The sequence below is a fragment of the Nannospalax galili genome, unplaced genomic scaffold, assembly GCF_000622305.1.
Source record: "Nannospalax galili isolate Female #2095 unplaced genomic scaffold, S.galili_v1.0 scaffold113, whole genome shotgun sequence".
Taxonomy (NCBI): Eukaryota; Metazoa; Chordata; class Mammalia; order Rodentia; family Spalacidae; genus Nannospalax; species Nannospalax galili.
In genome coordinates, this window is record NW_008335444.1 from 5,914,554 (window position 1) to 5,926,941 (window position 12,388).

General features: G+C 40.0%; 1 protein-coding gene across 1 annotated transcript in view; it reads right to left on the reverse strand.

Moving 5' to 3' along the window:
- Kdm5b (lysine demethylase 5B) overlaps positions 1–12,388 on the reverse strand; it is a 99,264-nt gene that overhangs the window by 14,572 nt on the left and 72,304 nt on the right. Inside the window, exons 15-20 of the mRNA XM_008830330.3 lie at positions 8,064–8,245; positions 7,444–7,568; positions 6,280–6,430; positions 6,001–6,115; positions 4,050–4,405; positions 2,452–2,590 (exon numbers count right to left, since the gene is read on the reverse strand). Coding sequence (XP_008828552.1) covers positions 2,452–2,590; positions 4,050–4,405; positions 6,001–6,115; positions 6,280–6,430; positions 7,444–7,568; positions 8,064–8,245 — 1,068 coding nt within the window. The remainder of the gene's footprint in view (positions 1–2,451; positions 2,591–4,049; positions 4,406–6,000; positions 6,116–6,279; positions 6,431–7,443; positions 7,569–8,063; positions 8,246–12,388) is intronic.

Genomic DNA, 12,388 nt, shown 5'->3' on the forward strand with positions numbered 1-12,388 from the left:
GCTGGCCTTGAACTTGCAGAGATCTGCCTGCCTCTGCCTCCCAAGTGCTGGGATTAAAGGCATGTGCCACCACACCTGGCTAAGATATCTTATTTTTAAAATTACACAAATATGTAGACAGCTGGGGCTGTCTGCTCTTGCAAAAGACCTGGGTTTGAGTTCCAGCACCCACATGGTGGCTAGCAACTGTCCATAATTCCAGTTCCAGGGGAATACAATGTCCCCTTCTGACCTTTGTGGGTGTTGCATGACATGGGTATACTTACATATATGCAGGCAATACACTCATACACATAAAATGAAAATAAAGTGTATTTTAAAACATGTAGACAGCATCTGAGGAACAATTAAAGCTGTCCTCTGGCCTTCACATACATGTATACACACCCGCACACACATATACATGCATTTGCATACACATACACACCAAAATTCACAAGTATAAAGAAAACCAGTATTTTATATTAGAATCTGAAGGTTTCAACTAAACAAAAAAAGTCTAAGACCACTATTTTCTGAATAGATCTTTTCCATTAACCACTTTTAAAATTAAGTTAGCCAGCTAAAAACTGGGTAAACCAAAGAAAGCATTCTTTCTTTACCTTACTATGTCACAAGTGAATTTTTCTCTCTTCAGATTTACATGCAAGTCACTAAGTATAACATCTAGTAAAAGACCACAAATGTTTGAAGAGTTTACTTGAAAGTTTCTTTTCCTTTTCAAGGTTGGGCAGATTACTTTTGTTCATCAAGTGACTATGTAATGAAAATTCTGGGTCTTGGGAGCCTAGTTTGACCATGTTATCATATAAGAAGATTAACTATTACTCATGAGTGTCTGACCTCTAATGTAGACAAGCTTACAACAGGGAATCACAGGTCTGGAGGTTGAGGCAAGAGTTCAAGACAACCAAGGCTACAAAGGAAACTATCTCAAAAAACCAGAACCCTCAAAGTGGAAGGAGAGAACAGACTCCCACAAGCTGTCCTCTGACCTCCACACAGGCAACGTTGCACATGTGTACCTCCATATGCAAGATAAATGCTTTTTAGAAATTGTTTAAAGTGCTATTAATATTAATGATCTGTAAGTTTACACACCAAGCACTCTTTCTGATGGTCTTTTTCCTGCCAGTAAGCAAAGATGTTCCAGTGGAGCAATATGAATCCTTTCTTAGCAGCTATTGAACTGTCTCTTGCTGCCCAAGCTGCCTTGAGCAAAGGACTGTCAGTCTACCATCCAGACCACCATTATGCCAGCAACAGCCATCTTCAATACTTGAGATGCCTTTGGACAACTGTGCAAAACACTGCAGCTGAGTACATTGGTTCCTAAAGGTACAATCACATATGGAACTGTTTGAAATGATTTGTATTGGACATTTTACAATGATAAACCTCAAACCATTTCTACCATGACCAGAAGGAACACTTCCTGAGGTGGATGGAGTACTGTGACTGGTGGCAAGGTTGTGATTGGTCCATGTCAAGCCTTAATGACTGTGATTGGGCTAAAAATTTCCATTTTAGCTACATAAACAGACTCCTGGGCTGGAGAGATGGCTCAGTGGTTAATGGCACTGGCTGCTCTTGCAGAGGAGTCAGATTCAGTTTTCAGCATCCACGTGGCGGCTAACAACTGTCCGAAACTCCAGTTCCAGGGCATCTGACACCCTCTTCTGACCTCTGTGGACACTGCACAACATGAGTGCACTTACATATATGCAGGCAACATACTCATACATATAAAATAAAGTAAAAATAATAAATATTAACAACAACAAAAAAAGACTCCTCAAGCTCCTTTAGAGTCAATTTCAACTGGGAGACACTTCTGTGCTGCCTCCCCTTGTGTTGCTAGACCAAGTTTAAGAGATTTCTCTCTCTCCTTTCCTACCATTAAGTAGTGCAGTCTGAACTGGTATCACCAAGAAGGAAGCAAGAGAAACAGTGGCAACAGTAAGGACAGGTGCCCTGGCTCCTTTATGCTGTCCTGACAAAGAGGCAACCACCGTAAATCCTGGCAACATCTATTGCCAACTAAGAAACAGTTGAAAAGCTTGACAGCAGCCAGGGTAAGAAAACAAGAAGCAGAAGTACAAAGTCAAGAGACAATAGGCTATAAGGAGCCAGAGAGAAAACCTGTAGGCCATAGTCATTACAAGTTTGAGACTTTAGGATCAAGGGTCTCAGACCCCAGGCTGAGAATTTTAACACTTTTGGGCTAAGAGTTTAACTGCCTGAGGTCTGCAACCTGTGCCTGCTTCCATCTGCCTGCTCCTTCTCTCATTGCTGTCAAACACTAAGGGAAACAAAAGCTGATAAAGACCAGCATCTGAAAACCTCCAACCTACACTTTCTATCCAGGTAGAGTAAAAGAACCACAGCCAGTTGACTGACAACAGATACATGTATACAGTTAGAATTTTTTTTTTTTTTTATTTGACCAACCTGCAAAGCCTCTACATCTTGAAGCCAGTCTCTGGCTCTCTGCACTGAATCTTTTAGGGCTGCACCATTGGGCAGATATGCAGGGATCTCCTCAATTTCCTTCACTGCCGAAGTAAGGCTGCTGAGGGAATGCCGGGGTCTACAAAAGTAAAATACAAAGGCTCATCAGCACTTTTTTTTTTTTTTTTTACAGCTATCAAAGATTAGAAACATGATTTCTAAAAAAAGATTCACTCATTTCTAAAGAAATTCACCATGGCAAAAAACAAATTGTTAACAGCACTAAATACTACATATTAAATTAACTCATTTTCAAGTGGTTAAGATTTAAGAGCAAGTAATATCTTAATTATTTTATTGTATGTGGGGGGGGGTACCCATGGAGGCCAAAAGAGGGCATAAGATCCTCTAAAGCTGGAGTTTCAGGCAATGTGAGCCACTGTACGAGGGTGCCAGGAACTGAACTTCCTATGCAAGAGCAGTAAACACTTTTAACCACTGAGCCATCTCTCCAGTTCCAGATTTTTTTTTTTTTTTTTTTTTTTTTTTTTTTTTTTTTTTTGCAGGGTCTCTCTGTAGCACCAGCTAGCCTGGAACTCACAGAGATACGCCTGCCCCTGCCTCCTGAGTGCTGGGACTAAAGGAGTGCACCACCACATAGTTCCAGAGTTTTAACCAGCATGTAAGCTCTAACTGTTCCTGATTTTATGATGGTATAACCACAAACTTACTAAATGGATAATTTCTTCTTTGTTAAGTCAGAAAAAAAAAGTCAGTAATCAGTTTCATTAAGAAAATTAAAATTACAAGCCGGGCGTGGTGGTGTTCGCCTTTAATCCCAGCACCCAGGAGGCAAAGGCAGGCAGAGCTCTGTGAGTTCAAGACCAGCCTGGTCTACATAGTGAGTTCACTATCTCAAAAAAGACCGTCCCCCCTCAAAGCACACCAAAACATTTCATACCTTCTCTGTTCAATGACACTATTTTAAGATTACAAAACAATGACTAGAACCTCGACTTTTTTAATGTTGTCAACTAATAAGGATCTGTCATATAAAAAGTAAGCTTAGGAAATGACTTCATTTTCTCCTCTTCTCTGATGGTTAGCCTGCATTCAATCTATTACCTCTAATATGGACAAAACAGGATGACTTACTGCAATGCTATAAACATATAGCCCCATTTCTCCTGAAAATTACTCTGTATTATCATTATTACATGAATAATGCACGTCAACTTTCAAGACATTTCTCTTTTATGAATCCTTGGATTTAATTTATTAACTGCAGGTTTAAGCAGTTCACCTATTTGTAAGCTTTTTCTTCTCTCAAAAACAGTACCATCCAAGGGAATTTCATTTAAGCTTATCTTTAGAAAACTCATGTCCATTTAAATCATCTTTTTCATAAGCAATAAAGCAACAATTTTCTTTACCAATTTTCAAAGCAAGCCTAAAGAGTTCAGCTATTTCCATAGGTATTCTATAAGGATAATTGTAGCATATGAACACTAGCCAAATGCTGATTCCTATGAGCTATCCTCTAAAATGGAACTATTGTCCCCCAAGAAGAAATATAAGTTTTGCCTTTTTTTTTTTACCTTGCCTTAAGAAGACTCTTGGCTTTGTCATCCCAGTGCTCTGACACTGTAAGCAGTTCTTGTAGGCGGGCCATAGCTTTCTCCACTGCTGAATATGGAGCCAGCCCTACCCCTAAATCTATGAGGCGTCTCATATCATCTAAAGTAAGGGAACTGGGGTCTATGCAAGCTTGTTGCACCTCTTCTAGCCATCGAGCCTGTTCTAGGCGAATACGCATCTCAGCAAGCTGTGGAAGTTCAACATCGAATTCAAAGCTGACATCTAGCAAGTCTTGCAGCTCAGCAGCACTAGGCATTTCCTCATTGAGTAGTTTCTGGCTATGCTGTTGGAAATCTTCTACACGATTCAAGAGTTCCTACAAGAGAACAAGCATGCAAAACAAAAACAATAGAAGGTGTTCCATCAAAACAGCACTTCAGTAATGTGTCTTTCAATTTTTTTTTTTTAATCTTTTTTGAGACAGGGTCTCCTTGTAGCCCCAGTTGTCCTAGAACTCACTATGTAGACCAGGCTGGCCTCGAACTCACAAAGATCCACCTGCCTCTGCCTCCCAAGTGCTGGGATTAAAGGTGTGCGCCACCACGCCCAGCGTCTTTCAAATTTTATATCTGAAGCTCATAGCTAATGTATCCTCCACCAACCCACTTGATTTATATAATAAAGGTAAATGAGGTAATACGTAAGTCAAGTGATAGCTAAAACAAGAACTTGTGGAACAGAAATCTTATACCAATTCCAAGAACTAGCTAGTGGGCACTTATTTTTTTAAATTGAGTATGTGATATGTGTCTATGTGAGTGTATGTGTACATGTTTATGAAGGGTGCATGCAACACTTCATATGTGTAAGACCAGAAAAGGGCATTAGGTGTCCTCTATTTCTTTGATAAAAGCTCTCTCCCTGAACCTAGGGCTTGTGCTTTCACAGCTAGGTTGGAAGCCAGCAAACCTGAGCAATCCTCCTGTCTCTGTACCCCTGGGAACTGGGGTTACAGACATGTGTAGGATGCTCCGTTTGCTACATGAGCGCTAGGATTCAAACTCTGGTCCTCATGGGTGTGTAGCAAGAGCTCATAAGTACTGAGCCATCACTCTAGACCCACAGTTTTGTTTTAGAGATAGGGTCTCTCTACCCAGGATGGCTTCACACTTGTGGCAACCTCCTGCCTCAAGCCTCTAAGTGTTTGAGATTACAAGTTTGTCAGTGGTCACTTTCATACTAAAATTTTCGCCAGGCATGGTAGTACATATCTTGGGAGCACTTGGGCGGCAGAGGAAGGAGGAGCTCTGCCAACCTGGTCTACTTAGTGAGTTCTAGGCCAGCTGGGGCTACAGGGAGACCATACCTCAAAAAAACAAAGCCAGGTGTGGTGGCGCAGGCCTTTAATCCCAGCACTCAGGAGGCAGAGGCAGGCAGATCTCTGTGAGTTCAAGGCCAGCCTGGTCCTACATAGTGAGTTCCAGGCCAGCTAGGGCTACAGGGAGACCCTGTCTCAAAAAAAAAAAAAAAAACCAACCTCCCCCCCAAATCCAACTTTATCTTGCCTCTGTTGGCCTATTTTAATAATCTCCTTATCCTCACTCACTATACTCATAAATATCAATGTGTCATTCAAATATTTGCAAATCATCAGGCTGGAAAGATGGCTTAGTATTTAAGAGCACTTGCTGTTCTTCCAGGGGGCCTGAGTTCAGTTCCTTGTACCCACATCAGGCAGCTCACAACCACCTATAAGTCTAGGTCTAGGGAATTTGACATTCTCTTTTGGCCTCTAGAAGTACCTGCATACACACATACACATAAATAAACATAATAAAACATAAAATACAAATATTTACAAATTAGCACCCAAATTAACAACCAAAGAAGGTTAATAATGTCAATTGAGTTTATAAATTATGAAGCTGCCCAAGTCCAAGTATTCCCACAGAACCTTCCATATATGGTTACCTTTAGTAAAGGTGTTTGACTGAGAACACATGGAAGAGCATACAACTGAGTCACAAACTGTCGGAGTTCATTTACTGTCAACTGATTTTGAGATTTTCCTCCACCAGATCGGTATCTATCAAGACAAGAGCCCAAGGACGCTATATGAGAACATACACATTGATTACTCATAGCTTCCAGTATCACATAAATCCAGGACAGAAGGAAAAAAATCAATCACAATAGGTCTCTAGGTTTAGGTGTTATAGATGTCAATCTCCAACAGACAGAAATACATACCTAGTTTGTCTTTTGCCATTGAGCAACTGCTGGGCAACAGAGGCACACTTCTCTGCATCCTGTGTGACTAAGCGAAGGTGGCGCAAAAGATCATTGTCTGGGAATTTCTTCATTTCTGATTCTTCAATTAGCGCTTTAAAGCTGACAAGACCTATGAATAAAGAAAATGGCCGCCTTTTCTATAATCATTAAGTTTAGAATTATTGTTAGAAATGGAGAAAAGAGGGGTGGGTTTTTTATCAATTCTTTTCCATAAATGTAACTGTAACTGGTAGTATTGCTCCCTTCCTCGAAATGAAAAGGGGAAAATCACCTCCTGAGCTAGGAAGGAAAGCAAGCAAAGACTTTGAAAAGGATGGGTAGAAAGTAGTGACTCTGAAAGGTAATGATAAATGCTAGGGACATTAAACTTTGATTAGAACTAAGAATTGTTAAGCCAGTATGTCTGAGACTTCTAATATTATACTGCATTTCAAATAATGTTTTTAAAAATAAAGGACATAGGGGCTGGAGAGATGGCTCAGAGGTTAAGAACACTGGTTGTTCTTGCAGAAGACTTGGGTTCGAATCCCAGCACCCACATGGCAGGTAACAACTGTCCGTAACTCCAGTCGAAGGAGATCTGACAGCCACTTCTGACCTCTGTGGGCACTGCAGGACATGGATGCACTGACCTACATGCAGGCAATACAAGCACACAGATAAAAACAAAAATAAAAAAAATAATAATAAAGGACATAAATAAAAGGGTCTTAATCATTCGGGGGAGGGGTTCCATGTGGAAATCAGAAGACAACCTTGTGGAGTTGGTTCTTTCTCCTTCTACATTTACATGGGTTCCAAGAATCAAATTCAGGACACCAGGTTTGCATAGCAAGCACCTTTACCCATGAAGCCATCTTACTAGCCCTTATATTTTCCAAAAATAAGATTTTTGTAAAACCATCTTTCACAATCCTAATAGCCAAGACTTCATTTAGGCAACCTGCCTCATCCACTTTTGGTTCTAAAACCTCTGCCAATGATCTAGAAACCTGAACAGAGGAGCTAAGAATAAAATCAGATTATTTTCAGAAATCCATTTTGTTCATAACTTAAAGTTGGCTACATCACAATCCAACTCTACTTTATTGGTTAGCAAGTCACATTTTCTATATTACATACTTTTCTTCTTATTGATCTTTGCTTCCAAAGCTTCATTCACATTCAAGGCCCACGCATTGTAAGACTCTGCTCGAAGTTTCAATGCATTCATCATAGGATAGAGATCATCCAGAGTGTATCTATACCTGGAAACAGAACATCGGACAGTTTTGAGACAGGTGGTTTTAGAGAAAACCACATGTTTTATCCTTGACATTTCAGGCTTGGAAAAGAGATGTCACTGAGCTTTTAGTAAAGATTCAGTACAGGCAGGAGAGAGATGGCTCAGTGTATTAGGAGCTTGACATGCAAGCACAGGAACCTTAATTTGAATCCCCAGAACTCATGTAAAGTTAGGCACTATAGCATGCATCTGTAATTCTAGCATTCTTATGGTGACATGGGAGATGGAGACAAGAGGAATCCCTGGAAGCTAATGGGTCAGCGAGCCTGGTGTGTACTGCAGTGAACAACAGAAGAAAACTTGTCTCAGACCAGATGGACAGTGAGGATATCCTCTGTCATGCACACTGTGCACGTGTGCAACCACATTTATACATAAACGTGCACACAGTGTACATATACACAAACATACCAAAAGAGAGAGAAGAAAAGAATGATTCAATGCTTTCCCAACTTACCGAAGGTTATATTTATAAGGGGGGCAGGAACATAATTCTTTTACGTGATGAAGACAAACAAGCAGGCCAGGTTTACAAGAGCAGGAGATGGCAGACATGAAGCACGTAGTCTTGCATTTTATACACTGCCGTTCATCATCTGGCAACAGCTCAAAATCCATTCTTTCCGAATCAATTACTCCCTAAAATAAAATCTACTTTAGAGACTTTCAATCTCAAAGGACAATACAACCTACCAGCCCCTAAGACAAGTATGCAGTAGTTTCAAAAAGCAAAACAAAACTAAAATCTTACTAAAATACATATGCCTGACTTAAAACTATATGGAGTACGAAGTAACAATGGCCTATAATCTACTTGTCTAGGAAAAATCTCTTTTTGTGTAAGGTAAGGTCTCATGACTGGCCACTTTGATATGTATATGAACAAAGTTATTACTTATATCAATACTGCTATACTGTTGTGATGAGCTGTCTTTTTAACTCTAAACTGACCTCAATCAAGTTTGGGGCTAGATGAGAGCAAAAGAAATATGCACATTTTCTAGAACTGAGGAATTATTACATAGGGCTTCAGAGTGATATTGCATGAGAATCTTGAAGGGGGCAGGAAGTGACAACAAAGGAAAGAAAAAGGCCCATAGCTCATAGAGCCCTTGGCTAGAATGCACAGGGCACCGAATTTGATCCTTAGCATCCCCTTCAAAAGAGAGGGCTGGGGGTTGAAGAAACTGCTCTTGGAAAGGACCCATGTTTGGTTTCTAGCACCCACATTCAGAAGCTTAAAACCATGTTAAACTCCTCTTCTGACCTCCAAGGGCACTGTACTCACATATACACATAATTGAAAATAAAAATTTTAGGCAGAGTATATGTGCCTTTAATCCTAGAAGACTAGAGCCAGGCAGATCTCTGTGGCGTTCAAAACCAAACTGGTCCAACCTGGTTTACACGCCGGATTGTAGGCCACTCAGGAAAATTGTGAATCTATCTCAACACCCTCTTCCAAATCCTACCAAATATTAATAAAATGAAAGAGAAAAAAAATCTATCAGAATTAATCAGGGGCTGGAGAGAGAGACTCTAAGGTTAAGAGCACTGGGTGCTCTTCCAGAAGACCTGGGTTTGATTCCCAACACCCACAAGGCAGTTAACAACTATTCATAATTCCAGGTCCAATGAAATCTCATGCCCTTTTCTTGACCTCTTCAGGCACTGCATGATACAGGTGCACTTACGTACATACAGGTATACCCTCATACACATAAAATAAAAATAATAAAATACTCCCGGGTATGGTGGCACATGCCTTTAGTCCCAGTACTCGGGAGGCAGAGGCAGGTGCATCTCTGTGAGTTCAAGGCCAGCCTGGTCTACAAAGTGAGTTTCAGGCCAGCTGGGGCTACAGAGAGACCCTGTCTCAAAAAGGCCAAAAAATAAAATAAAATGCTTTTTTTTTTTTAAATTTAAAAAAAAAAATTTATTTAATAACAACATACTTAGAAGAAGCATATCATTACAACACAATTGACATATTCAATAACGGTTTCCTGAGGTAGGAATGAAAAAAAAAATTCAAGAGTCATCTTCAAAAGGTTGCTAAAAACAGTCAACATACAAAAAACAATGGTATTTCTATACTTCAGCACTAAACAATTAGAAACTAACTTAAAAAATTTTTGTCTTATATTTATTCATGTTTGTTTTTATTTTGTGTGGATATGTCTGCCTGTGTATGTCCATGTGTCTGCCAAGGAGGTCAGAGGACAATTTGTGGGAATTGATTCTCTCCTTCTACCACTGGAAGTTCTGAGGACTAAACTCAGGCTTGATAGCAAGTCTTTGCCTGCTGAGTCATTTCTCTGGCCTAGAAACTAAACTTTCTTGTTTAAGATATTTTATTTTTATTTATGTGATGTGTTGTAGTATGTATGTGTGAGCATGTGCACATATGTGCAGGTGGTATGCAGAGGCCAGTGGCTTCAGACCCACTGGAGCAGGAATTATAGGCCATTGTGAGTGCCCCCAAAAGTAGGTGCTGAGAAATAAACTCCAGTCCTCTGAAGGAGCAACATGTGCTCTTAACTGCTAAGCCATCTTTCCAGTCCCTCAGAAATTAAACATTTTAAAGCACCATAAACATAAAATGTGTAACACCATACCATGCCCACAGTTTGGAAAATTCAGTATTATTAAAAATATCAGGGGCTGGAGAGATGGCTCAGCTGTTAAGAGTGTTAAGACTGCTCTTGCAGAGGACCTGGGTTCGATTCCCAGCAACCACATGGCAGCTATGAACCGTCATTAAATCCAGTTCCAGGGAAATCCAAAATCCTCTTTTCACCTCCTCGGCATTGCATGACATGGATGCACTACATACATGCAGGGAATATACTCATATATATAAAAACAAACAAAAAAACAAAAAAAACCCCATCAGTTCCTGCCAATATGATGGCGCATACCTTTGACCCTAGCACTGGGGAGGCAGAGGCAAGAGGCTATCTGTGAGATCAAGGGCAGCCTGGTCTACACAGCTAAGTTCCAGGCTGGCTGGGACTACAGGGAGACAATTAAAAAAAAAAAAAAATTCAGTCATCTTCCAAACTATTTATATGTATTTAATACAATATCACTCTAAATCATAATAGGGAAAAGCAAAGGAACTAAAAGAGACAAAATAACTTTAAAATTCAGTTCATTGAGTGCCTGCCTAGTATGCTAGGAGCCTTGAGTTCCATTACAGTACTGAATAAAACTGACTATGGTAGCATACACTTGCAATCCCAGTACTGAAGAAGCTGAGGCAGAATCATCACAAATTTAAGATCATTCTTGACTACACAGAGTTCAGAGCCAGTCTGGGATACAAAAGACCCTGCCACACCTTAAAAAAAATGTTGAAGAAGACTTACACTACTTGATTTCCAAACTTCTTAGAAAATCAGACTGCCTGGTGTGGTGGCACACACCTTTAATCCTAATACTCAGGAGGTAGAGGCATGTGGATCCCTTTGTGTTTGAGGCTAGCTTGGTCTACATAGCAAGTTCCAGGCCAAGCAGGGTTTACACAGTGAGATCCTGTCTCAAAAAACAAAACAAAACAAAATAAAACAAAAAGCAAGTAAAATTACAGGGCTGGAGAGATGGAACATTTAAGAGTGAGCAATGAATGGTCTTGCAAAGGACCTAAGTTCAACACAGAAAAGACAGTCTTTTCAAGAAATGGTGATGAAGTACTGATCATCCATATGCAAAAATAAACAAAAACTCCAAAACAGCACCTTAGACCCTTATCTTAAAAACTACTTCAAATGGTCCAAAAGCTATTAAGACTTAAAAGTATGAGATTCTGGGAGAAAAATCTTTGACTTTGGTTTTGGATTAGGCAAAGATGTCTTAAAGTCTTACACACATATATAATCTATGAAACGGAAAAAAGGCATGGTGGGGGACATGCCTGCATATCAGCACTTGGGAGGTGAAGTCAGAAGATCAGGAGTTCAAGGCTATCCTAAGCTACATATCAAGTTCAAGGCTACATGAGTCTCTGTCTTTAAAAAAAGCGGGGCATGGTGGTACAAGCCTTTAACCCCAGTACTCAGGAGGCAGAGACAGGAGGACCTCTATGAGTTCACGGCCAGCCCGGTCTATGTAGTGAGTTCCAGGTCAGCTGGGGCTACAAGGAGACCCTGTCTCAAAAAAAAAAAAAAAAAAAAAAAAAGAAAGCTATTTTATAGCTCAATGGCAGACCACTTGCCTAACACATGCAAGATCCTGGGCTTCATCTCTAGTACCTCTCTCCCAACCAAAGGAAAAAAGAAAAACAGGATCAAAAACTTGTATTTCCTCTGTGAAAGACATTGCTAGAATTAAAAAAAAAAAAAATCAAAACTGAAAGAAAATATTAGCACAAAACTTATTTGATAAAGGACTGGTATCCAGACAATACAACATTCTTAGGCCAGTGACATGGTTCAGCAGGTAAAGGTGCTTGCCCACCTAAATTCAAACCCCAGTACCTACATGGTATAAGGAAAGAAATTCTCCAAGTTGTCCTCTGACCTCCACACATATACACACACAAAAACAAAACAAATAAATGTCGGTGCTGGAGAGATGGCTCAGTGGTTAATGCTGCTTTCTGCTGTTGCAGAAGACCTGAGTTCACTTCCCAGCACTCATCTCAGGCAGTTCACAACCACCTGTATTCCAGCTCCAGGGGATCGGTTGCCTTCTTTTGGCCTCCAGAGTCATAGCACATATACATACACATAAATCAAATAAAAATAATCTTTTAAAAATAAATATATAGAATAGAATTTT